The sequence below is a fragment of the Saccopteryx bilineata genome, chromosome 3, assembly GCF_036850765.1.
Source record: "Saccopteryx bilineata isolate mSacBil1 chromosome 3, mSacBil1_pri_phased_curated, whole genome shotgun sequence".
Taxonomy (NCBI): Eukaryota; Metazoa; Chordata; class Mammalia; order Chiroptera; family Emballonuridae; genus Saccopteryx; species Saccopteryx bilineata.
The window spans coordinates 16,588,577-16,612,663 of record NC_089492.1 but is presented as its reverse complement, the minus strand read 5'-3'; the positions used below and the strand labels follow the sequence as shown (position 1 = coordinate 16,612,663).

At 42.5% G+C, this 24,087-nt stretch overlaps 2 protein-coding genes across 4 annotated transcripts in view; one reads left to right on the top strand and one right to left on the bottom strand.

The window, feature by feature from the left end:
* Positions 1-22,328, bottom strand: part of DSCC1 (DNA replication and sister chromatid cohesion 1) — a 30,294-nt gene extending 7,966 nt beyond the window's left edge. Inside the window, exons 1-6 of one of the 2 annotated variants that reach the window (XM_066265757.1) lie at positions 22,214-22,328; positions 9,907-10,075; positions 6,471-6,605; positions 3,595-3,685; positions 1,226-1,364; positions 314-366 (exon numbers count right to left, since the gene is read on the bottom strand). In XM_066265757.1, coding sequence (XP_066121854.1) covers positions 314-366; positions 1,226-1,364; positions 3,595-3,685; positions 6,471-6,605; positions 9,907-10,074 — 586 coding nt within the window. In that variant the 5' untranslated portion in view covers position 10,075; positions 22,214-22,328. Of the gene's footprint in view, positions 1-313; positions 367-1,225; positions 1,365-3,594; positions 3,686-6,470; positions 6,606-9,906; positions 10,076-10,787; positions 11,014-22,213 lie in introns of those variants that run through there. The other variant, XM_066265756.1, reaches the window with a different exon arrangement.
* Positions 21,116-24,087, top strand: part of DEPTOR (DEP domain containing MTOR interacting protein) — a 137,889-nt gene continuing 134,917 nt past the window's right edge. The window contains exon 1 of one of the 2 annotated variants that reach the window (XM_066265754.1): positions 21,116-21,352. In XM_066265754.1, coding sequence (XP_066121851.1) covers positions 21,234-21,352 — 119 coding nt within the window. In that variant the 5' untranslated portion in view covers positions 21,116-21,233. The remainder of the gene's footprint in view (positions 21,353-24,087) is intronic. The other variant, XM_066265753.1, reaches the window with a different exon arrangement.

Here is a 24,087-nt window from a genome sequence, read left to right as displayed (position 1 = left end):
AAATTCAGAGGGAATTAATTATACCCAATTTGCCTTCCACAAACCCAGGGGGTCCTTTTTTTTTTTTAATATTTATTGATTTCAGCAACAGAAGAAAGGAGAGAGAGAGACAGGAACATTGTGCTGCTCCTGTATGTGCCCTGACCAGGGATCGAACCAGCAACTTCTGGCACTTTGGGATAATGCTCTAACCAATTTTGCTACCTGGCCAGGGCTGGAATCCTTCTTTTAAACAGGAACACAAATCTGAAAGGCATCCCAATGTGAACATACAGGAGTTTATTATACCAATTAAATATCTTCCAAATCTTACCGTCCTCTACGTATTTTCTTCCATAACAGTTAAGACAGTGCTCGATCATTGCCCTGAAAAATTTAAAACACTCATCTGAAAAGGTATCATACTTTTTATACATTGTTTTAAATACAATTGCTAACTAGAAACTAAGATATAAATTTGTGATTTGAAATACTGTAGTGATTTTTAGTTGCCAAGTCAAACTTTACAATAGGAACTAATATATACTGGGAAGTTATTATGGTCCAGACCCCATGTTAAATATTTTTACATGAATGATGTGAACACACATCTATTATAAAATAGGTAAACATAAGTATTTCTTTATATCTTTATTGCAAAAATAACATAATGCACAGTTGTTTACCCCATGACCAAAATTCCTAAGTCCTTAGTTGTATATTTCTTTAATTTCTATAAGACATCAAAATATAAGTCATCTAGGCCCTGGCCGGTTGGCTCAGTGGTAGAGCGTTGGCCTGGCGTGCAGGAGTCCTGGGTTTGATTCCTGGCCAGGGCACACAAGAGAAGCGCCCATCTGCTTCTCCACCCCTCCCCCCTCCCTCCTCTCTGTCTCTCTCTTCCCCTCCCGCAGCCAAGGTGCCATTGGAGCAAAGTTGGCCCAGGCGCTGGGGATAGCTCTATGGCCTCTGCCTCAGGTGCTAGAATGGCTCTGGTTGCAACAGAGCAATGCCCCAGATGGGCAGAGCATTGCCCCCTGGTGGGCAGGCCGGGTGGATCCCGGTCAGGCGCATGCGGGAGTCTGTCTGACTGCCTCCCCATTTCCAACTTCAGAAAAATACAAAAAAAAAAAAAAAAAAAAAAAAAAATATATATATATATATATATCCTGGGTTTAATTCCATCCTGAAAAAGAACTATCTTCCCCTGAAGAAAACCTGGAGGAACAGTGATTAAAATACTTACTCTGGCTCTAATGGTCCAAGTTCCTGAAGGCATATATTCAAAGGAACTTTAGTGAAAGACCAAGATTCAGAATCCACAAGCTGAGTTACGTGATTCAGAAGTTTCATCTCGTAATCAAATTCAAGAATCCTCCAATAACCTACACATTCGGAAAGTTATATTGATCAAAGAACATACTGAACAAAGGAACTGGCTAGTAAACCAATAAAGTAGCAGCAGGCTCCTGCCCACTGCAAAAAAAGAGACATAAAAATAAAGTTTTTGCTTTCTTAATAAACAGGCTTCTTCTCATGCCTGTCTCCCAACCATTACAAATTGTGTGCTGAGGAAGACCAGGTGATTTTCAAAAGTGTACTTTATATATGAATAACACTGATTTTTTTTTTAAGTGCTTTAACATTCAATTATCTCACAATAATCTTGTTCTGAATGGACAACGGTAGCTGGTCAAGTCATTTCACTAGAATGTCAGACAAATGAGGTGAAGATCATGGGTTCCATATCCCACATCATAACCTCAGCAGTGGGGCGCTGAACGGTCATCTCTTTCATCTCAGCTATCCTGCAAAGTTCTCGTGCTCAAAAGGAAGTCTAGTTCATTCAAGAGACAGCAGACTCAGAGCCATGACGCAGACCAGCGGCAAAATAAAGGCTGGGCATCAAGATGCCGTCCCTCTTCCAGAGAAAGAGGGTATGCCACCTTGTAAATGAAGGCACAGCCACCACCCCTGGAGAAACAAACAGGTACACAGCCACCACTTCCAAAGAAGAATGTTGCAGGTCTTACCCTGACAAAATAAAGGCAACATGCAAAAACAGAATATATAATATAACACCGAGAACAAAAGCTAGGAATAATTGGCGTACCTCCCCCACTCAAGACACCAGAATTCTATCCGCCCCCAAGCCGTAAGTGAATAATGTACAGGGATGCATTACAACCCACTGTGTTTGCTTTTAACTTTAACATTCATGCTACCCATATACCATAGTAATTAGCAGCAGCCATCCATAATTAAAAACTTTAGCCGGACCAGTGGTGGCACAGTAGATACAGTGTCAACCTGGGACACTGAGGACCCAGGTTCAAAACCCCAAGGTCACTAGCTTGAGTGCAGGCTCATCCAGCTTGAGTGCGGGGTCACTGACTTGAATGTGGGATCATAGATATAATCTTATGGTCACTGGCTGTAGCCCAAAGGTCACTGGCTTGAGCAAGGGGTCACTGGGTCACTGGCTCAGCTACAGCCACCACCCCCACCCCCCACCCCCGTCAAAACACGTATGAAAAGTAATCATGAACAACTAAAGTGACGCAACTATGAGTTGATGCTTCTCATCTCTCTCCCTTCCTATCTGTCTGGCTGTCTCTTCTCTCTGTCTCTCTCTCACTAATAAATAAAACAAAACAAAACAAAAACCACCTTTATTTCCTATGCTTAGGAACAAATTAGTCTTAAGGAACCATCACATAGAGTGAAATGCTTCCAGTTAGTTCTAAAGTCATGCACAGTTGCTTTACTCAGCAAAAGATTTGCCACATTCGAGAGTTAAGGTCTCACAAAAGCTAATCTTGGAAAGACTGTGAGCAAGTTGAGTAGTGCATCGATCAAATCATGCCGATTTCCTCCTTCTTCACACTGGGTGCAGACTGAAGCTGCTTCTCTAAGACAAGCTTAAAAGGGATAAAAAATGCACATAACCACATCTACTCCTACCGCAGGCCCAGCTGCTGGGATAAAATTCCCACTCCAGACCAGAAACCAGTCAAAACACTCACAGAAGATATTACTGGGCCTCCTCAGCCTCTGAGACCAACACACTACTGTATTTTTTACATGGTTCACTATATAAACTATTTATATTAAAAAATATGTTAAGTGTTATCACAAGAAGAAACGCAGTCCCATCTTCCAAGCAATTTGGAAATACAATGAGGTTATGAAATTAATTCTGAACTAGGAGTTCAAGTTCAAGTTTACCTGGGTGCTATGCTTTATTAGTAGCTCAACATGTAGCCCCAGACAAGTCAGTTTCCCTTTAGAGGCCTTAGTTTCTTCACCTATTACAAACAATGAAGGGATTACACTACCTGGTATCTAAGACCTTTCACGATCTAACAATGGTTCTTCTCTATTACCACTTAATTCAAAGAAAAAGGATAAAGTCACTGGTCATAGACTGACCTCTTCATGTAAAGATGATAACATACAGTCTCTACGCATACCCCAAAATACAAGTATCATCATTTGTGAGCCCCCCCCAAAAGAATAAACATTATGCAATAGGGCAAAGATGTCCAAAAACTTGTCTCTCCCTTACATGATGCTCAATCCCATCATTATTAACAACAATGGCAGGTACACTACCTCCAATCTCACAGGCATTTAGAACTTGTAATTGGGCCATTATTTCTTCCTCACTTGCCTGAATTTGATCAAGCAAATCTTCTGTTGTATACTGAAACAAGAAAAAATAAACATTTTAAGGCCTTTGCATAATGTTTCTCAAGACTATTGAATTTGGAGGAGTTAAGTACATAAAATTGATGAAGGCAATATTTGTACACTAACTCAATTTCTTTTGTCAATGTGTAATGATTACTACACGAAATCAGTGGACATCTTAGAAGCACAGGGGTAAATCTCAGCGATGTTAGATCTAATCATAGTTTCTCAGCTATGACACCAAGACACAAGCAACCAAAGCAAAAACAGATCAATTGGACTTCATCAAAATGAAAAACCTGTATTTCAAAGCATTATCAACACAAAAGGACAAATATTGCATGATTCCACTTCCATGATATAGTGAGAGTAGTCAAATACACAGAATCAGAAAGTAGAATAGTGGTGGCCATAGGCTAGGAGGCAGAGGAGACCAGGGATATAGTGTTTAATGGGTACAGTTTCAGCTTGGGGAGATAAAAGATTTCTGTAGCTCGCTGATAGTGATGGTTGCAGAGCAACGGAGAATGTGCGTAATAACAGAATTATCCCCATATGGTTAAAACAGTAAATGTCATGTACATTTACAAACAAAATCAAGAAAGTGAAGACAATCCACAGGATGGGAGAAAATATTTGTATGTCACCGTTAGACTGTACAAAGAACTCTCCTATGGCTCAGTAATAAAAAGACATAGAACCCAATTAAAAACTAGGGAGAGGCGTGCCTGAATAGACACTCTCTAAAGATATATAGTCAACGAACACATGAAGAGATGCTCAACATCATTTGTCATTAGAGAAATGCACATCAAAACCACAGTGATACTACTTCAAACTCACTAGGATGGATAAAAACAAGTGTTGGAACCCTGATAAGATCGAAATGTAAAATGGTCAGCCCCTTTAGAAAACAGGTTGGCAGTCTCTAGAAAGATTATGCAAAATAAATAAATGACCCATCAATTCCACTTTTAGGTATATGCTCAAGAGAAATGAAAACATAGGTGCAGTAGAATGTTCACAGCAGTGTTATTCATAACAGTTAAAAAATAGAAACAGGCCCTGGCCAGTTGGCTCAGTGGTAGAATGTCGGCCTGGCGTGCAGGAGTCCCAGGTTCGATTCCTGGCCAGGGCACACAGGAGAAGCGCCCATCTGCTTCTCCACCCCTCCCCCTCTTCTTCCTCTCTGTCTCTCTCTTCCCCTCCTGCAGCTGAGGCTCCACTGGAGCAAAGTTTGCCCGGGTGCTGAGGATGGCTCTGTGGCCTCTGCCTCAAGCGCTAGAATGGCTCTGATTGCGGCAGAGCAACACCCCCTGGTGGGCATGCCGAGTGGATCCCGGTCGGACGCATGCAGGAGTCTGTCTGACTGCCTTCCCATTTCCAGCTTCAGAATAATACAAATATATATATATATAGAAACAGCCTGACCAGGCAGTGGCGCAGTGGATAGAGCATCAGACTAGGATGTGGAGGACTCAGGTTTGAAACCTCTAGGTCGCCAGCTTGAGCACGGACTCATCTGGTTTGAGCAAGGCTCACCAGCTTGAGCTCAAGGTCACTGGCTTGAGCAAGGGGTCACTCAGTCTGCTGTAGCCCCCCCACCACCACCAAGGCACATTCGAAAAAGCAATCAATGAACAACTAAGGTGCCACAATGAAGAATTGATGCTTCTCATCTCTCTCCCTTCCTGTCTGTCAGTCTCTGTCTCTCTCTCTGTCTCTCTCTCTGTCTCTCTCTGTCTCTGTAACAAAAAAATAAAAATAAAAATGGAAACACTCAAATGCCCATCAACTCATGAATGGGTGAATAAATGTACATCCATAAAATAGGGTAATATTCAGCAAAAGAAAGGAATAAACTACTGATACATACTACAACATGGATGGAACTTGAAAACATCATGTGAAGTCAAAGAAACAGGCAGTCAGAGAAGGCCACATATGATAGAATTCTATTTATATGAAATGCCCCGAAGAGGCAAATCAATGGAGATGGAAAGTAGATTAATGGTTGCCTAGGGCCGAGGTGGAAGAGGGCACCTGAGAAAAGTAGGGTTAGAAGGTAAGCTAAAGGATACAGGGTTTCTTTCCGGGGTGATGAAAATGTTCTAAACATCAGGGTGCTGACTGCACACCACTGTAAAAGTACTAAAACCACTGAATTATATATACAGTGTAAAATGAGTGAATAGGTTGGTATATGAATCACATCTAATAAAGCTGTAACCTCTCCCCTCAAATAAATCAGCCAGTGGAGAAAAAGAGAATTTCTAATATAAATATGGTCTTCAGAATACCAAGAGAATTCTATAATTTTGAATTACATTAAAAACTTAAAAATTTTTTTTACTTGGTTTATATTTTTTCTGTACGTCCAGGAATTAGTCAATTCTGACATTGTGTGTTTATGTAATGCATAAGTTCCAATAGTTATCATAACGTCTTTCCCCAAAGCCCCTAATTATAACTTTTAGTTAATAAAAACCTGTGAAAGACTATTTTTGCATAATTAGGAACATGAGCTTTCAGCTATGCAAATGTCACCATGGTATGTAAAATTTGCTTTAAAAAACTCCAGAAAAAGGAAGACAGGATTGGAGGAGGAAGGGATAGAAGAAAACAAGATTGACAAAATACCACTAAATGTTCAACTGAGTGATGAATATACGGTGGTCTTTCTGCTTTTGGATATGTCTGCAATTTTCATAATATAAATTTAAAAAGCAAAAACGTCACCATAAGTGTATCCTCTATTTTTTTAAATCCCCAAAAAGTAACGAAAATAAGAGTCTTACTTTTGAGCACTTGGAATTGTTTTCCTTTTGACTGTCGGGTCCTTCGTAGGTATTTTCCATCAAAAGTCTCTTTAGCTTCTTTAATTTAGGTCTACATCTTCTTAGTTCCCAATAGTTGTTAGAAAAACCAAATATCTAGAAGTTATAAATATATTATAACCTGTTAGGATTATAGTAACAAGAAAAACCTCATACAAAATTCCAACCCACCCATCCGCCCTCAACAAGAAGCCAGCAAAGGAAAACCGGTATTCTGCTTTCTGTTGGGAAGGCACCGTCCAGCCACCTCAAAGAGCTGGATGAGCATCTTCAGAAATCGTTTCAAACCCCAATCAAGATACTGCCAACCTAGTGAGAACCAATAGTTGAGCTCCATATCTCACGTGTACTTTGGAAACTAGAGTGTACCCAGATTGAAGGACCAGAATGGTGACAATTTTACAAACCAGATAGAAACAACTGAAAATGAGTATTTTTAGGCTGAACAACAGAAAATAAAGAAGAGGCATTATCACAGTCTTCAAATAATAGAATGTTGAAGGGGGCAGGGGTGTACCCTTGTGCTGTGTGCACATTACGTCAAATGAAGCAGAAGTTAAGGGAGAGAGACTTCTATTCAATGCAAGAATTTTGTACTATTTAGGATTTTGTTAATTCTAAATAGTACAAAAGCGTTTCATTTGATTGGGGAAACAGTAACAGGCCTAGCACTCAAAGAGATCCAGCCGACAGAGGCTAAACGATGGATAAATTGTCTGTTATCCCTCTCTCTGTCTCCAGAGCTTGCCCAGAGTCTAGCACTTAGTAGGCCCCCCAATAAGTGTTTTCCATTAAAAAAAGGTTAAAGACTGAAGTGGATTATCTCTGGGTGTCTTTCAATTCTATTTTTTTTAATTTATTTTTAGAGAGGAGAGAGAGAGGGAGAGAGAGAGAGACAGAGAGAGAGAAGGGGGGAAGAGCTGGAAGCATCAACTCCCATATGTGCCTTGACCAGGCAAGCCCAGGGTTTCGAACCAGCGACCTCAGCATTTCCAGGTCGATGCTTTATCCACTGTGCCACCACAGGTCAGGCCTGCCTTTCAATTCTAATATGGAAGGTCAGGGATGCTTCTGCCCTCAAACAAAGCATGATTGACAAGACAAAGCCCAGAGCCTAATATTTGCTGCTGAAGTTAAGGCCTTCAAAAGAGGAGCTTAAAGACAAACCAGAAAGACTGATGTCATCCATAGCTCACACACTGGCATCCTGCTGGCTCTATCCAGCGCACAGATGTGAGTGTGTGCTTTTGTATTAGATAAAGGGAGGTTTGGCATACAGTTTAAATTTTAGTGGCCAACATTGAAAAATTAGATTTTTGCCCCTAAAATCTAAATGTCAAGCTTTACAGGAGGGAAAAAAAATCAGGAGATCTGGCAATGCTGGCTCTGCTTTTCTACAAAGTAAGTAGTTGGCCCCCGAATTGGGATGTTCTCCAATTTGCCACAGACTCCACCATTCCCTATTACCTGCTCCAGAGACTCAATATCCACTACCATTTATCAGGACCAGCCTGCTTTGTTCATGTGCATTTCTTACCTGGCCCTTTAGGCGTGTGAAGTGCGACCACAGATTAAAACTTAGGTTAGTAGATCTTTGTTAAGTTTACTCAGCCTCAATACACAAATTTCTCGTAACGAGAGCTCAAAGATACTCACAGATATTGTTATACCCTCACAAAAAAACCTATATAACAGACATGTGATGAGAAAAATAACTTTTACAAATATTTCTCATTATTTCTCGTTAACAATGAAATAACAATGATGAAAGACACAACCCTACAAAAACCAAAATACAGTATTTTGGAAGTTCTGTTCCAACATCATGAGAATCACTGAGATTTCCCAGTATTTTCCCTTATTTCTATTCCAATTCTATTTTTATGGAAGTAGTTGGCCTAAAGTTATTCTGATAGAATTAAGGGCTGTGCTTTGATTATTATAAGTGCAACAGTCTAGCCAGATGAAGACTTTTGTTTGGTATCTGCCATCAGTAATCTTCAAAATAATTAAGCGTTGTCCTCCATGGCTATGAATAGTAATGAACTAAACCAGCATCAAAGGTGAGAAACAAGCTTCCCTCAAAAATTCAAATTTCTTCATTGTAAATATTACCTAATACTCTAGTTACAGTGTGAGGGAGTCTCCTTTCAAAATCTTTATTATATGCGGCTTAAGTGTCTGTTTGTCACCGATAGCTTATTGGTTGCTTGCGTAACTGTACTAGCCAATGGGGTGAAGTTGCCACGGCATTCAAATAGTCCCGCCTTCTGGCATGCCACCTCACAAATTGAGGTTAAAGATTGGAGCAATTATTATGCTGTTAAGAAATCTTAACACCAGAAGGGGTCTTTGCAATGGTACAAGACTAGAGGTTCTCCAATTGAAAAATAATGTCATAATAGCTAAGTCTTTGACTGGCTCCTCTAAAGGTGAAATACTAATACATGTCATTCCAAGAATTGATTTGGCTCCATCTCAAACAGGGTTGCCGTTTCAATTGAGACGTAGACAATTTCCCGTAAAACTTGCCTTTACTATGACCATCAATAAGTCTCAGGGCCAAACGCTTAAGCGTGTTGGCATTTTTTTACCTGAGCCTGCATTAGGACACGGTCAATTTTATGTTGCCTGTTCAAGAGTTTGTGAAAGAATGGACACAAAATTAAAAATAATTGATGGTCCTCTGCAAGGCGAGCTTAAAAATGATGGAAAGATCTACACAAGAAATGTTGTGTACAAAGAGATCTTTGACATGTGAATTAACATTAACATTGTTAATGTTAATTGTTATTAACATTAACAAATAATAATTAAATGTTAATAATAATAATTAACATTTTATTATTTAAATCACCTTTATTTATTGAGCTAGGGGTGGCTTTTAAGAAATGTACCACCAGTGGTTTCCTTCATTGCACTCTACTTTAAGCAATTAAGCAAGTAAAAGGGGGAAACCCCGTGGGGCGTCCTCGCCACCTGCCCTGGGTAATTCAGTTTGAATTAGCAGACACCTTTGCACAAATCATTTTAATTACAATTTATAATATCTAGAACAGCGGTCATTTCGTATGACCGCCGGGCTTTCTAGTATATCCATAACAAAACTCACCCCCAAACAGGTAAAACTCTTAGAATGAATCACCTAAGAGCAAAGTTTCTATGCTGTGAAAGAATGGTCAACTTTGTCTGGAGCTTAAAATTAAATGGGGAAAACAAAGGCAACCTCACAAGGCTACACACAAAATAATACTGAGAAATTTCAAACTTTCATTAGAGAACTCTTCAGATTTTCTGTGATTATACATTTCATACCTACAGTTTTTCATGAAAGGCAAGATTACAACATGTGTTGTCATTCTCAGACTCCTATAAATCAAGAGACAGAAAACCGTACCTCTGTGTGAATAATGTTACCGGGGGTTTCTTCCATCCTCAGCTGGTCTGGTGTTTTACAACCAGGAATTAAAAGCAACATATTGGAAGTGTCTGCTACCTTCAGGTCATACGTTTTGTCTTCACTGCACAGAACGGCCTGCTCATCTTTATCGCCACGGATCACCATACTACAGGAAAGGAAAACACATGAGGCATTGAAATGCCAATGAACATCTTCAATATGAACAGTCCCCAAATCCTAGGCTGACAGAATTTAAAATCAAGTCCTGACGGTCTGTCTGGCCTCTGTTGTCATAGCCCCCACACCATCATAGGCTCCAAAGAGCAAGAGCCTCACTGTGGGAAAAAATAATTCAACACGCGCAAGAAAGTATCAAATAGGCCGAATGTCGACAATACGCATCGTCGCGCAAACTGCTGGACAAGTGCACAAGACAAGGAAAGCATCCAGAAGCTTCAGTCAAGATGTCCCAATTTTCTAAACCATGCTAAAGCAGTACGTCTCAAAGTTATGCATAGGCATCTTTGGAAATCCTGTTTAAAAGGGCAGGGGGATTCGGTAGATCTGGGATGGGACCTAGAACTTGGCATTTCTAACAAGCTCCCAGATGACGTCCATGCTGCTGATTTCTGGATCCCACCCAAGAGTGGTCCTTCTTGTTCTGTTCTGAGAACCCCCAGCAATCAAAACTTCACTTGGGTTCTATTTCCTGAGCTGTTTCCGCTGCCACAGGCCTCCAGTATCGGCTGGAGCAGTCCCACCGATCGCACCCGTCCAGCTCACTGGTCGGCCTGGCCGTGGCGGGGAATCCCAGGAACGAGGCAGCGGGCCGGGGATCGGGCCGCCAGCCCGCTGCCAGCCGCCCTCCGCCCGCTCACCTGCGTCCGGCCTCCAGCTGCCCGCACAGCGCGGGCTCCAGTTCCAGCAGGTAGAAGTCGCCGGTGGCCGCGGCCCCGGAGCGGAAGCCCAGGCAGTGCACGGCCGGCAGCAGCTCCGCAGGGTTCAGCTTGGCGATCTGCAGCGTCGCGTCCACCTGGTCGCGGGTCCTCCTCATCGCTGCGACAAAACTCCGGGAGATGCTCCGACTCCGACACTGACCGAAACCTGGAGACTGTTTGTAAAGCGCGCCACGCTGGCAGCAGCGTGTTTCCGGGGCGGGGCGCGCCGCGCGCGTCCCCGGGAAGGTCCGAAAGCGCGCGGCCGGGTCTCCGCAGGGGGAGCTGGGGTTCTTCTAAGGAAACGCGTTTTTCAGGGGGCACTGTTGCTGGAAGCTTACGGAGTACAGCTGCGACCCCGAGGGGTGCCACACGGACCCGTAGCCACCCCTCCCGCTGTCCCACTGTGTTTCCCGCCAATACTCCCATTTCCTCTCCAGCAAAATGGTCCCATCTTCTGCTGGTGGCGGGCCTCGTGATAGCACTTTGCATGCATAATTGCATGAACCAGTCACCAGAACCCTGTAAAGTGGTCATCTGCTTTTGTAAATGAGACAGCAAGCCCCGTGTCAGGGGCCGAACAGCCAAGAGGTGGCAAAGTGTGATTCCTACCCAGTCTGTGTCCTAAAAGCATCCTGCTGGGTTTGGTGCACACACTGGACAGGGAGCAACGCCCTGGTGGAACTGGTCCCCCGTATCTCACTTATTTGGATCTGGGGATCATCTTATCTAGGAGACAATTTCTTGGGCTAGACCCATCCATTGGTTTAGTACCTACTCTGTGCGGGGTGGCCAGCCAGACCGGAGTCCAGAGAAATACACCCTTCCTGGGGATGGGAAGGAAGGCTCTGCACTTTCCTAGGGGCCACAGGCAAACTCGACACTGTAAGGTGTGTAAACTGCCCACTGTATGTTCTCCAAGGCAGCTTCTAGGCCAGATCTTAACAGTTGTTGGTGGCAAAATGCCACCAGAATGTTACCAGCGATTGGACCTCAGTTTGGCAGCCTTACTTCAGTTTTGGCTAAGAAAGAATTCAGACTCAAATACGAGCAAAAGTTTATTTATTGATAGAAAGTCCCTTGGATCTTAGGAGAAAGAAAGCAAGGATGTGTCTGAGGGGAGGAGAAGGGAAAAGGCTGGAGGGTGTTAGAGAGAGAGAGAGAGAGAGAGAAACCTCTGGCTTCAAAAAATAGTTAAGTACTTTAAGAATTGGGTTGCCACCTTAATGTTGGCAAAGGACTGACAAATCCATTCTCCTGTTTTTGGATTTTTTGTTTTCCACCTTGGTAAGTTTTTCTAGTATAAAAGTAATACATAGCTCAGGGTCATCTCTAAGAGCCACAAAAATTGTTTTAATGCACGTGTATGGTAGTTATGAGAGTGCCTATGAATGAGATCACCCAGGGAGAGGGTGACTCACAACTAAAAACTGAGCTAAATATGAAGGCTTACCAACATTTGTGGTGGGTGGGAAAATAGAATAGAGTTTTAGAAACTACATTACCTTCTATTTACTTAAAAATCACTTCAGATAAGGAAGTTCTAATTTACAAGACTTATTTAATTCTATGGGAAATACACTAGTTTAAATTTTACTTTCACATCCTTTGTTCAATAAACCTTTAAGCCTTTGCTTATAAAACAATTAGGATTTTCCCCACTAGATGGTGGTATCGTTTCATGTTTCACAGAAACATTGCCCAAAAAAAGCGAAGGAATATTAAACATACTGCTCACAAAAATTAGGGGATATTTTAAAATGAATATGAAGCATTTGATTGAATGAAACGAAAAGAAGCATTTGATTTTTTTACTAAAGAACATCAGAAAAGCAAAAAACAAGTAAAAGAAAGTTGTTCAATTATGCAAATGAGATGCAAAACCAACTTTTATTTCCTTGGTGAAAATGTACCATACAAAAGGCTGAATGAAAGTCCTGGAGTATCTTCACGTTCCCTGATCCCCTAATTTTTGTGAGCAGTGTATTAACTGAGCTGAATACCCTTATATATGTTATCTCATGCAATCCCTATAGTTAGTCAGATCACGACAATCCCCTATTCAAAATCCCCCAACAGATGCCATTCTTCAGAGTAGAAAGGAAAGTCCTTGCTAAGGCCCTTAAGACCTTACACAATTCCTTTAAAATGCCTCCCCCACATTCTCTAAATACACGGGATGCTCATCCACCTCAAGGCACCTGTGTTTTAAATCAACCTGATTGAGATATAAATTAAGGTAAATAAACTGCACCATTTTAAGGGTACAATTTAATGATTAGACAAATGCAGAGCATTCTCATTGAGGCAGCACAGTCAGAAGCCAGTAAAATCCCTGGCAAGTGGAATGGGAAACTGGGACAGAGCTGATTCAAACCGGCTTCATGCAGCATCCTGCCTCACCTGCCAGCTTCTCCCTTGCATGGTCCACTCCCTTAAATGTTAAGCCCTCAAGACAGTGAGATCCAGATCAGCATCAAATACTTTTAGGAACAAAGCCTAGGGGTCTGTTGACCACAGAGACAAGTTTTGGTCAAACTATAGATAACATCTAAGCCTCAGTTCTGTTTCAGGTCGAGGCCCAGAAAAGCAGCAAAATCAAAATGAAACAACTACCAGGCCGGCATCAGGCCCAGATGCACTGAACAACGATGCCCTACCCTGGCACTGACCAATCAATAGAGACCGTGACTGTGAGGGGACATGTCATTTTGATGTATCAGCATATTAAAGAACGCACCTGGAAAGCTGATGAATACTCCACCAAGACTTTCCGAGACCTCCCCTAAAACACTTGCCTTTACTTATAAAGATTAGGACCCAGTGCAAGGTCTCCCTGGAGCACGCCTGTGCCAGCTTTCCTCAGGTGTGTGTCTTTGCTTTCCTTCTCCCGAGCTCTGTTTCCCATGAGACTTGCACCCAGGGAGCAGCGGGCTGCACCTGCTCAGCCGAAGCTAACTCCCTGAACCAGTCTCTGAGAGCCCTTCTTTTGCCTCTGTAACTTGTTTCCCTTGTCCACACAGCCCAGCTGACTCACTTCTTCTGCTTCTGTGACTTTCTAAAAGGCCGAAACAGCTCTCTGAGCAGCCCACTCGAATCTTCACTTTGTGTGTATTTTCACTTTGCATGCTGAATAAACTGCCCCTTGTGCTAGAGTTCTTGACTCTGAATTTTTTCCTTTGCTGAACTCAAGAACCAGGAGCCAACATGCAGGTAACACTTATCTCTCTTTGAAAAGGAAAGAAAAGGAGTATTTATTAAGTTTGAATTCCTACTTTCTTTGGGTTTGCTTTATTTTTTAAGTTTTATTTTTAAATTTATTTTTGATTGATTTTTAGAGAAAGAGGAAGGGCAAGAGAAAAAAACATTGATTTGTTGTTCCACTTAAATTTATGCATTCATTGATTGATTTTTGTATGTGCTCTGACTGGGGAATCGAACCCAGAACCTTAGCATATCAGGACAACACTCTAACCACAAAGCTACCTGGCCAGAGTGGTTTTACTTCTAGCTTTTGATCATTGATTTAAGGTCTTTCTTCTTTTCTAATGTAAATAGTTAAAACTATAAATTTTCCTCTAAGCTGTGCTCTAAGTGGTATCCCACAAATTTTGAAATGTTATCTTTCATTATCATTCATTTAAAATATTTCCTAATTCTCTTTGTAATTACTTCTTTGCCCCTGAATTGTTTAGGATGGAATTGTATTTTCAGATATTTGTGATTTCCTAGATTGTCTTTGAGAGGTAGCAGAGTTTGCCTTAAAACGCACGCCTATTTAGAGAAAAAAAAAAGCCTCTTTAGGATATTGATTATTTTAAGCTGATTATTTTTAAGAAACAAAAGACTCAGAACAAACCTTTGACCTTCCCCCCAGAAAGACTAGGTAGAGGACAAGGACCTGTTTCAGGAAGGGAGATACCGCCGTAGAAAACTATAGTTTAATATGAGCTGGTGTGCAGCCACTTGGAGGGACCTAAAGAAGCCCTTTGTCCTCTCTGTGTCCCAGGCTTCAGGAGGACCCAACAAACATTTGTTTACTAAACATTAACGCTTTTTAAAAATCTCCTTTTAAATTGTCTTACTTCCTTTTGAAATCTCAGACCCCTAACTCCCCTCCGAAGTTCAGAATGAGAGATATACCTCATTTTGCCTCATTTTCTATGGAATTTCCAGGCTTATGTGAATTCCTTGTGATTGTCTCCTGTTAACCTGCCTTATTTGAGCAGCTGGAAGAACAGAGGAAACGGGGAAGTTTTCCTAGCCCTGCAACCTCGTTTTGTTTGCTGGTTTGGCATTTAAAAATTTAGCTAAATAATATACTCCTATGAACACACACACACACAATCACCCCAAACACAGACTGAGAAAATGTGCACTGTACTCGTGGTGCACACAGCACACAAAAGGCAAGTGAAACAATTTTAGGCAATAATGAATTTTTTTCTTGGTGAAGTTCTGAAGCCAACCAAATGCAATCTTTCCTCGATGTACACAATAATTGCATCCTAGACGATCCAGAATTATATTAAAACCGTTTTAACAATACACTGTGTTTCTATGTAAGACCAAATTAGGTCCTAAGCTCAGATAACAGCAAACAGATTTTTCATCCACGTGGATATCCACAGGACGTAAGAAAAACATACTCGATTTAAGACAGTTCCATTCCTCTTTGCGAAGTGCTGTCCCAAGAAAATGGGAATATCTAGCATCCCCGGTTCCTGCTCTTCAGAAGTCAGTAGCATCCCCAATAATGTGACCAACAGCAGCCTGCACCCAAATTTTCTAAAAGGTAGTCTTAAAGCAGCGGTTCTCAACCTGTGAGTCGCGACCCCGGCGGGGGTCGAACGACCAAAACACCTAAAGGCGACCCCTGTGTTTTGGTCGTTCGACCCCCACCGGGGTCGCGACCCACAGGTTGAGAACCGCTGTCTTAAAGGGTGGCCCCCTTTTTTTTGAGACCCACTATTATCTAGGGTCATCACAAAAGAAGTCACTAGGTGGCAGTATACACCAAAGTATTAAGCATTTCTCATTTGCCCTGTTAGCAACAAGGACTGCACAGAACCAAGGGACTAGCCAAAAAACATATATAGATGACACACAGACACAGACAACAGTGTGACAACAGCCAGAGGAAAAGGGCGGTGGGGGCAAGGCGGAGGTGGGCAAAGTCCGGGAAGTGGGACGCAAGGAGACTGCTGGGGCGGAGGGCGCACGATGCAGTGTACAGATGGTATTATACTGGGTTGTGCACTTGAAACCTGCGTGGTTTTGCAAATCAGTGTCATCCCAATAAACTCAATATTTTAAAAAAGAAGACTAAGAACACTTTTTAGGAGGTGAGCAGGGCTGGGACTAGAGGACAGGAGGACCTCACCTTTATTTATATTGTTCTATTTTTATCATTACGGAAAGATGACTTAAACATGACAAAAATATTGAAAATGGGTATAAAAGTTAAACACAAAAATTCTATCTTTTCTATATTTTCTAAAGACAAGGGCCCTTCTTTAAGAATCTATAGACAGAAATATCTGAACAGGACTTTGCTAAATCACCAATTTGCTTCTATTCATAGTAAAAACAAAAATCGTGGCAGCGGGGGAACCAAGACTTCATTAATGATTAAAAACAATGTAAGTCATCTGGTACCAAGCTGCTTGGGGAATGCAAGAAAATATCACAGAGATCTGAGTTAATCTTTAAGATTAGGTAGGAATAATACAGGTGCTTCTCGGGCAACAACAACAATGACAGCTAATGTGTTATTAAGCTTTTTTATTGACAATATTCTTTCACACATTTGATTCAAGGTCATTTTTTATATACCCATCCACCCTTTGCAAGTACTAGCAAAAGCACAGTCTAACTAGTGACTAGTACCTGTTGTCACTGTAAGAATGTCCAAACCTGTAGAGTTTTTAGAAAAGTTTATTTGAGCCACACAGAGGATATACCTGGAAGCCAGAGGTCGACAGACTGAGATAAATGCTTCAGAGAGTAGACCTGCAGTCTCTTTCATGCACTTGAGATTAAGTAGGGGAGTAAGGAAGATTACTACTGGAAAATGGGAGAAAAGAAGGTGGAGATCTGATTACGGAGTAGGTAACACTCTGTGCTCTCTGGCATGCTTTAGAAGGAGGGGCCTAAAAGGGGCCATTCCAAAGGTGTAATTTTGCACAAAAACGGTGAGCAGAGCTTGCTTAATGCAAAGATAAGCCTTTTGGTACAGACGTTATATGCCTGGGGTGCTACTGCCCACTATGACCTGCCCAGTTGGGAATGTACAATTAGATTACCCTGTGAGGTTTCTTTCCATAAACCCCACCCCTTTTTTTGTCCAGATTGTAATGAAAGACACTGAGACATACATTGAATGGAATAATTCAGAAATAGTTATAGCAATTTGACCATTTTCTGTCTATTGACAAAAACAATAAAAATTTGGTTTTCGTAGAATGCTGAGGTCACTGGTTCGAAACTCCAGGCTTGCCTGATCAAGGCACACATGGGAGTTGATGTTTCCTGCTCCTCCCCCCTTTTCTCTCTCTCTCTCCTCTCTAAAATGAATAAATAAAATCTTTTAAAAAATTGTCTTCCGTTTCGTATTTTTTTAATTTCACTTTTATTTTACTAAAGTGCCACACACACACACACACACACACACACGCCTGACCCCTCCCTGCCCAGTCTGAGAAGCACTGGCTCCAGACCACCGGGACAGCCAGAACACATGAAGTCAGGCCAGCTGGAGGAGGAGGCTCACAGTTAGCAGTTCCCACCTGTAAAAAAAGTGCACTCACTCCATTTTATTTAAAAATCTCAACAGCCCCATGGTGTTGGCGGTATGACCTTGACTTTACAAAGGAGGACAGATAATTCAGAGAAGATAATAAACTTGCCCAGTGGAGCCAGTTCTAAATGCTTCTAAGACCTTCGCACTGGATGAATTGCCCTGTCAGAGCCCTGCTCTTATCTATCAGTACCTATCGAGGACCATTCATTCTAGGACCATTTGCTCCAGAGCCCACAGTCTGGCATCAGGACTCATGTATCCTCAGCAGTCCGTTCACTAATCTTCCCCTAGGTTAGGAGAACGGGTCTGTCTTCTAAGCCAGTGGAGCATGGAGTGTCTCATATGTCAAAAAGAAAGGTTAAAATAAGAACAGCAGCCAGTTCCCCATGTCCCATTCACAGCTACACACACACACACACACACACACACACACACACACACACCCTTCTTTTCAAGCATGGAAATAAATTCTGCTCTCTCCTTCTTACTGGAGAATCAGGGATTTGCCCGACTTGTCTTTTCCTTATGTTATGATGTTCTTTTTTTAATCACAGTTTATTTTTATCATAAACTTTTATGATGAGTTTTTTAATCAGAAATTTTTAATCAGAAACTATTAAATGAAGAAATATTTTACATTTTTTGTCTTTATTTTTCAAATAAAGAAAGATACCTGAATTCAAATGAAAACACAACTAGATTTAAAAAGGAGAGAAAAAAAAATCAAAGGAAGACATTCATAGTGATATGATTTACATTTGTAGGTAGAGTTTTGGGCAAAATAAAGTGTTGCTTGAACAATGAATCATTGGAAATACAATGTAATGTTTTTCCAGTCTGTAATTTCCAAGAGCTTAAAAAGCATCATATCATACAGAGAGTTAGCGAGCCCAGGCCTCTACTTCTCTTTTCTTCATTTTGAAGGCCTAATAATTAACAAATTAATTAGCGATAACTTCAGAAGAAGTGTTTTCTCTAGCATCATAGAGACAAGCTGTTGAACACATATCATTTACATGGGACCTTTATTCCTGTTTTATCGAAAATAAATTGAGATCCAAAGAAGTTAAGTAACTAGCATAAGGTTGCAGAGCTAGTAAATGACAGGATGGGAAGAGACACTGCATGTTGGAGTCTGATGCCCATGCAAACTCCTGATACCCCATGTTACAAGATTAGAACATCAGCCACAGCCAGCTGCTAAACTCATCAACTCTGGGATATCCACTTTGTTAAATGATTTTATCGGATGCAGAATGAGGCTCTTAAAATCACATTCACTTGGAACTTCTTCTCACTTGGTCTACATATTTTCCAGGGTGTATTTAAAAAGATAAGCCATTTAGATCATTGCTTTTGGCAAAGAGTTGCCTAATATCTATTATTGAATTCAGGAGGCAGTTGGACAATAGTTCTTCCTTTGGAGTGGGCTGAGCTTGGCCTTGGAAGTCTGCAGAAGTCGGTTCCAGGGCTGCCTAACTGACTTTCTAGGTGTGATATTTAGGTAAATTACTTCAGCTTTCTATGCCTATGCTTTTTCTTTGTAAGGTGACACATTAAAAATGCCTAATTCGCCTGACCTGTGGTGATGCGGTGGATAAAGCGTCAACCTGGAACGCTGCAGTCGCTGGTTCAAAACCATGGGATTGCCTGGTCAAGGCACATGTGGGAGTTGATGCTTCCTGCTCCTCCCCCCTTCTCTCTCTCTCCTCTCTAAAATGAATAAATTTTTAAAAAAGGATTAAAAAATACCTAACTCTCAGGCTTTATGTGAGAATAAACTAAATAATATCAACAAGGTGATTAGCACAATGTAAAGCACAAAATAAGTGTTCAATGAATTGTTGCAAATTTTAAGTTACATAAGTAGTGATCTAACAGAATATTGGGAAAGGCTATGGTGATCTTTGAAAACATACAAACAAACAAAAAATGCCAACTGTGACCTGTGGTGGTATAGTGGATAGAGCCTTGGCCTGGGACAATGAGATCCCAGGTTGGAAACGCGAGGTTGTCAGCTTGAGTGCAGGCTCATTCGGCTTGAGCGTGGGATCCCTGGCTTGAGCACGGGATCATAGACATGACCCCATAGTCACCGGCTTGAGCCCAAAGGTCACTGGCTTGAACAAGGGGTCCCTGGCTCAGCTGGAGCCTCCCTGGTCAAGGCACGTAGGAGAAGCAATCAATGAGCAACTAAAGTGCCACAACTCTGACTTGATTCTCTGTTTCTCTCTTTCTTTCTCACTAAAAAAATAAATACAAACAAAATGCCAATTGTAAAACTGAACAATAAAAAAATAAGCTTTCGAGATAGTGAGCATACATACTCTTGAGTAGCAGAATTGGTATAACATATACAAAGCAGAGAAGTTGGTTTTCAACAGCCCTCTCACCTTCATTTTTATTCTGTAGACTTCTACTACATATAGGCAATTAAGTGATTATGTTTTTCAAGATATTGTTAATTTTAAAAATTAGTTTCACATTTACTTGTTGTAAGGGTGTAGAGACTTGTATTTATGCAAATACTGTAACAAACTGCATAAAATGTCAATACACAGATATCCCTTTACTACAACATGACTACTGACATTAGCATTACTGGGGTTTTCCTGCAGACCAACCTCTGACCCTGCCTGAGACAGAAAAACAGGACGTTTGGCATTAATCAAGGTTCCTTCCCTATCCCCTGTAAGGTAGACAACTTTCAGAAGCAATCTTTTAAGAACACAACTTTGAAACCAGCATGTCCTGGGTTTGATTTTTACTGCTTGCATTTATAGAAACTTGCCTTGGACAAGTTTCCCGATCTTTCTGAGCCTGCTTCCTGAAATAAAATGAGGAAAATACCCGTTTTATGATGTTTCACTAATTAAGGAAGGTAACAGTTAACGGAAGCATATTTAATGTAGCAGATGTCAACAGGTGGTAGTCAAAATTATTTTTCTTTTGTAAAGGTGGAAACAGGGTTAATTGTAGGCTAGGCGTGGAGCAGAATCCCAAGCCAGCGTTCTTTATCGATTACATCATAAGGTAAGTAAACTGTCTTTGGCGACGGGGACTGGGGCTGAGAAAAATAATTTCTCCGAGCCCTGCAGTGACCTGTGTATTCTTCATCATAGTTCACCATTTAGCTACACTGTTATTATTTTTACTTTTTGGCAATTTGGGGCATGGAAAATACAGTATAATTGAAATACCTTCACACTTGTTTAGTAACCGCCCAGCCTGTTCCTAGGGTCCCAAAAACGGAGCTTCACGGGCAAAGGCAAAGGCGTCACCTAACTCAACCTCCACGAGTACACAAAACGCAAAACCGATGCCCCGCCCAGATGTTTATATTTACTCCCCTTGGCCCCACCCCCGACCACGCGGGGCTCCAGCCACGCCCCCAAATTGGAGTTCCCGGAGCGGACTCGCCCAGCGCCTCAACCTACCCACAGGGATTCCCTCTCCAACCAATGGTGTCCGAGCAACGGGATTGCCCCTAACAAAGATGGCGGTAGAGGCCTCTGTGAGGGCAGACTGATTTAACACCCAAACCCGCCGCGGCCAGTGAAGACAGTAGTAGCGGCGCGTCCTCGAGCATGGAGGGCGGCAGCGCTGGCAGCGGTGGCAGCGACAGCAGCCCCAACGGGAGTGGCGGGGCGCAGCAGAGGGAGCTGGAGCGCATGGCTGAGGTCCTGGTCACTGGGGAGCAGCTACGGTAAGGTGTGGGACAGTGCCGGTGGGCTCGCGGTGGCACTGCCAACCCGTGTCCGCAGCAGTCCCGCGCGCACGCGCGCCCTGGCTCGCGACTTGCGCCTCGCGCGGGGCTCCAGGACAGCTGCGGGCGCGTGGAGCGTCCGCGTGGCGCCCCTGCCCTGCTGTTGCAGCCCGGCACCCTGCGGGACTGGCTCCGGGCTCTCCGGGCGGACCCAGGCGGGCGGGTGGTGCGCGCTGCGCCCGCAGACGCGCTGCCACCCACCGCGCGCGCTCCCTCTTCCCAGGCACCTGGGCGCTGCCAGGCCTCCCGGTTGACAGCCAGCTCCGAACCCTCCCAGATAGCCAGAGGGCTCGGTGTGGGGCCCTCAGCCGGCCCCAGCCCCCTCCTCTTTACTCCAAAATAAAAGGAACCAGCCTAATGATCGTCTTCATTTAAGCTTTTCCTTCTCGCTGGCAAGTTTTGCTTCACTTCCCCGAGCTCCAGCATGTCATCTGTAAAATGGGGCTGATCACTGCGACTCTCTTGAAGGGTTGCTGTAAGCGCTAAACAGACAACATTTTTGGAAACAGTGTACCTCTCACTAAATAGGCACATCCTCATCAATCGTCATTTGAGTCCGCAAGGGGGCGTGGAGACACCTTGTCCCGCTGCCCTGCTGCTGTGTCAATTCCCCAAGCGCGCACATTTTGGGCAACAGAGCCCATCTGCCTGGCCACTGCAAGAATCAGGACTTGACAGGTCTCATCCAGGACTGGCCGTGACCGTCCCCCACCCCGCAGAACTAACTCCGCTTTACCATTCCCATCCCATCCCGGTCTTCCTTCTTGGATTCCTGTTTGAGAAGTGTGCTTACGGTCTTACCGGTTCCGCAGCTGCCCTTCTTGTGGTCATAAATCAGTTTGCCAGGAAAAAACCTGGCTCTGCAGCGTTTGAGCCACAGCTTGCCTGCCGGCCTCTCGCCCCGCGAAAACAGCGCGCACACCCGATTCTTTCTAGTTCTTGGTATGAATCTCCAGGCTCATGATTTCTAAATGCTGTGTTTCAAAATTGAAGGAGAGAAAATCTCGCAGAGATCGCTAAGGTTTGCTAATCAACCGCAGCACTTAGATTGAGGAAGTGAATATTGGAAGCCAGGATTGAGTGTTACGTTACAAAAATTGCCCGTTTACATTTCTTGATGATTTTTAATGTACAGCCAAATTTAAAATGTGAATTAAAAAAATGTGAATAAAAGCTTGGCTTCCTTCATGAAGAATATTTCTAATTGAAAAAATTAAAATACAGTAAAGATTTTATAATTCAATCTGAAACAGTTTCTTCAATTTATTTGCTTCTCATTGCTACATTGTCTTTTTCAAAGTCCTCAATTAGATACATTTCATTTCCTTTAAAATAAAAAATTACATGGTGCCTTTGTTCAGTAAACACTTAACTTCCACCTTCAAAATGCATCTTAGTGCCCTGGCTGGTGGCTCAGTGGATAGAGCATCCTCTCCAAGCACCAGGTCGCTGGCTCAATCCCAAGGGCTCAGGCTCCGGCCGAGGTCACCCTTGGAGCCCAGGTCAGGGCGCATATGAGAAGCAATCAATGGATGCACAACTAAGTGAAACAAGTAGTTGATGCCTCTCTCTCTCTCTCTCTCTCTCTCTCTCTCTCTTCTCTCTCTCTCTCTCTCTCTCTCTCTCTCTCAGCATATTAAGAAGACAGAGGGCTCTCTCTCACTCAAGAGTAGACAGACCAGGGGTTTGAATTTCTGCTCTGCCACTTTGTAGCCAAGAGTTAGCATTTTGTTTTGACAAGGACTTTTAGCCATAGTGAGTCCTGGTTTGCCACTTACTAGTTTGGGACCTTGGACAAGTCTTTTAACTAAAATTGAGAGGTAATAGTGGAACCTACCTCCTAGTGTTGTTACAGGGATTAGAGGAGTTGGTGCCGGGTCTGCATTAGCTATTATTTCTCTGTGACTTTGGGTAAGTTAATTTACTTCTCTAAAACTCTTTCCTCCTCTACAATGGTAAAGAAGATAAATATTTCTTAAACTTGTTGTCAGAATTTGCCCCTGGGCATTATGTATTAATGAGCATTCAACAAATGGTTGATGGAATTAATTTGTATTGTTAGTCTCTGTGTATCACCACATGTGACTTTCAGACTAGCAAGATCTGGCAGAAAGGACTGGGTGGTGGATAAGAGCACAAGGTTCATTTCCCAGCTTCCCTTGCTGTGTAGTGGGGCCATGTGACTAAATCCTGGTGGGGGAATATGGTTTTCAGGCCTGGCCAATAGAAACCTCCCATGCCATGGTCTGCCACCCTCCACCTGCTGCCTGGATGAAAAGGGCTTTGAGGACCAGAAAGAGGCTGAGCCATAAGATGGAAAGAAGCTGTGTACTTGAATGACAGCATGAGATGATGTCCTCCAGCGGTCACTGACAGACTGTGAGATGAATGAGAAATAAAATATTATTGTGGAAGGCCAAAAGAAGAAGAAGGAAGGAGAAGAAGAATACAGGTAGAGAATCAGGCTGCCCAGGTTCTTATTCTGCCTCCACCATTTGTTCGGTGACTTTGGGACAATTTACTTAACTTCTCCATGCTGCAGTTTCCACTTTTCTTGAAGAAATTTTGTGAGGATTAAATGAGATGCTATATATATATATATATATAAAAGGCTTAGTAAATATCAGCTATTTATTTTTACTTTGGACAATTATAGTCATTGCTTTTTAAAATCT